Source organism: Tupaia chinensis, unplaced genomic scaffold, assembly GCF_000334495.1.
Source record: "Tupaia chinensis unplaced genomic scaffold, TupChi_1.0 Scaffold000548_1, whole genome shotgun sequence".
Lineage (NCBI taxonomy): Eukaryota > Metazoa > Chordata > Mammalia > Scandentia > Tupaiidae > Tupaia > Tupaia belangeri.
Window position 1 is genome coordinate 398,311 of NW_006160060.1, and position 3,117 is coordinate 401,427.

The following is a 3,117-nucleotide window of genomic DNA, read 5'->3' on the forward strand; positions in this document are numbered from 1 at the left end:
CCTGCTGAAAATTCAGGTCCTATGAGGGCACCCTGTACAAGAAGGGAGCCTTCATGAAGCCCTGGAAGGCTCGCTGGTTCGTGCTGGACAAGACCAAACACCAGGTAGATGATGAGGTGCCTGCTGGGGGTGGAGGGAGAGACTGATTGGGGAGGCAGCTGCTGACTGAATCCCCATCCCACCCCAGCTGCGCTACTATGACCACCGTGTGGACACAGACTGCAAGGGTATCATTGACCTGGCAGAGGTGGAGGCTGTGGCTCCTGGCACACCCACCATGGGTGCCCCCAAGACCGTGGACGAGAAGGCCTTCTTTGACGTGAGCTATCACTGAAGCTTGGGTGGTGGGAGGGCGGGGCTTCAGTGTGGGGACTGCAAAGTCACTGAGCTGCCTGTCCCAGGTGAAGACGACGCGTCGTGTTTACAACTTCTGTGCCCAGGATGTGCCCTCAGCCCAGCAGTGGGTGGACCGGATCCAGAGCTGCCTGTCGGACGCCTGACACCTCTCCCCCCAGCCCTGCTCGGGCTGCTCTGCTTCCAGTCGTTACAGACCACTAGGGGTGGGCAGGGCCGCCCCGGCCATGTTTACAGCCCCGGCCCTCGACAGTATTGAGGCCCTGAGCTCCCAAACCCCCAGCACTTGTGTGTACAGCCCCCGCCCTGCCAGCCCGGCCAGCCCTAACTTATTGTGGCATCATGGCTGAGCGCCGAGCCGGAGGCGGCCATGGTACAGCCTGCGATGGGCCTGTAGATAATCCACCCCACCCAGCCCTGTCAGTGTCTGGCCCCGGCCGGCCGGCCGTAGGTGAACTGTTTCTAGAACCAGAGTCTATATAAAGAGAACTAACGCTGTACTTGTGCCTGCCTCATGTACCTGCTGTCAGCCCAAGGCACTGCATGTTCAGCCTGCCCAGAGGGTGCCCCGTCCCATACCCAGGCCCACAACGCTGGGAGAGATGGCATCTTCCTTGGGAGCAGCTTTGGTCCAGGACAGGGCTTCATCAGGCCCTTGCTTGCTGCATGGCCACCCAATCCCCACAGGCTCAAGAGGGGTCTTGAGACTTGTACCACCAGAGTGAAAGCCCTATCCCATCCCGACCTAAGCAGTCCTGGGGCAAACGCTGGCATCAGGGAGACTCCAGAGGGGGTGTATAGTGAAGACAGGAAGTTGGGCAGGTAACGGGTCAGAAGCGCATTAATGGAGGGGGAGGGGGCCTGGAAGAGATGGTGGTCCAGGGGAGAGAGGGTCCTCGAGGCAAAGGACACTGGGCAGGACTAACAGGGATCGATTTCCATTGGGCAGGGAGGGACCAGTGCCAATAGGAACCTGTTGCAGGGACTCTTGCTACGTGTGCCTGCCCTTCCCCCTCCCTGGAGTCACACCTGAGCACCCACCCTCGCCATCCCTGTAGGGGTATTACTGTGGTTTCTTGATGGGCTTGTTACTGGCCTCCCTGAGCCAGTGGGAGCTCCATGAAGACCAGATTGCTGCCCTTACCTGTGGCCTCTGGTGTCAAGAGGCCTGGGCTGGTGGCATGGAGGACTAGCCACTACTAGGTGGGAGCATTTACTAGGTAGAAGGGGGCAGGTAGAGGGAAAGGTGCCAGTGAGAATGGGGAAAGTTGAAGCTAAAAATGGCTTTGAACCTTCCTGAGCCATTGTCCTGCCACTGCTCCCTCTTACCTGTCAAAAGTTGGTGCTGGGATGCTTCGGGGGAGGTTTAAGGGAGCCCCATCCTTGGGGCTGAATGTATGCACCATAACCAAGGTTCCCAGCACACAGGGAACTGGGTTGGGCTAAAGGGTGGAAGGAATCTGCCTCCCAATTGGACAGTTCTGGGGAAGCGGGTTAGGTCCAAGTTGGGGGGTTGCTGATGGCACCTGGCTGGGAGCAAACGCTGAGTGTGGGCAGGTGCAGAGCCACCACGGAGAGAGTGAGGAGCCAACACTGATGGGACTGCTAGGAAGACCCCCCCTTCTCAGCTAGCTCCCCTCAGGGATAGCCCCTCCTGGGACATACATAGTGGGGCCTGGGGCTCCAGCGGGTGAGCAGGAGGAAGCCGGCCAGCCTGCTTGCCCTGGGTTCTGATCTCTGTTTTTGACTTGGATGCTTAAGGGCAATAAAAATAAGTTTTTATTTTTTATAAAGTAAAGCTCACTGTTTGCTCAGAGCCTGCTTTCTGTGATGTGGCCTAGGGGACACAGACCACTCCCACCCTCAGCCAGGCTGATGCTCCAGGGCCTGCAGTTAACATACACAGATGTCAGTGAGATGACGATTTTTATTGGGAGTTGGGGATCTGAGGCACCCTGTCAGCTGACCAGGACATCACAAACAACTTGGCCTAAAGGCAATTTTTCGGGCCCTCCCTGGACAACACGGCCTGCCGGAATATAGTCTCTGGGCTCCCTGCCCCTGCACACCTGTCAGCTCTAGCCAGGCACCCCAACCTGCCCAGGTGTATGCCGGCTGTACAACCAGAGTGGGGATACCTCGCCCCAGGACTAGAGCATCTTATTTAAGGCAGTCAAATTTTCCAACCTGGCTCAATGCCAGCTCTTAGGGCCACTTGGCCACAACCAGCTCTAGATGTGTGCCCATCTGCAGGGTGAGGCCTCCCCAGCCCAGGCCCTCACCTCTGCCTGAGATAAGGGAGACCTTGCACTGCAGCTGGACACAAAGTGCAAAGAACTTGGCTCTTTCTGCGTTTGTTTTAAAAAGTGGTAAAATGGAGACTTGGTGTCCACATCCTTCTTGGCACAGTGGCATCTTGGGGCCACAGCCCCGACTCCATAGGCAGAGATGGCACGTCTGAGACCTTATTGCTGTGCATGGGGCCTGGGCTGGGGGACAGCCGAAGCTCGTCCTCTGTCCTCCAGGAGGGCCCGAGTGACCCACGAGGCCCCACTCAGGGTCAGGCCAGAGAGACGCAAGCTGGGCCGTGTGATTGGTTCCAACCGCCACCTTTATCAATGCAGCATTTATTTTTAAATTAAATTAAAAAACAAAACAAAAACCTTTGCATCACCAGGTAGTTTTCTTGATTAGGGGCGCAGCCCGACCAGGGTAGGCCATGGCCAGGCAGCGGCAGCAGCACCACACAGGACCCATTCAGGC

General features: G+C 57.5%; 1 protein-coding gene across 1 annotated transcript in view; it reads left to right on the plus strand.

The window, feature by feature from the left end:
- The window catches only part of SBF1 (SET binding factor 1), a gene marked incomplete at its 5' end in the record, with an annotated part of 25,040 nt that extends 22,870 nt beyond the window's left edge, over positions 1-2,170 (plus strand). The window contains 3 exon segments of the mRNA XM_014591250.2: positions 17-104; positions 188-319; positions 402-2,170. Coding sequence (XP_014446736.1) covers positions 17-104; positions 188-319; positions 402-500 — 319 coding nt within the window.
- Positions 2,171-3,117: the final 947 nt, after the last annotated feature.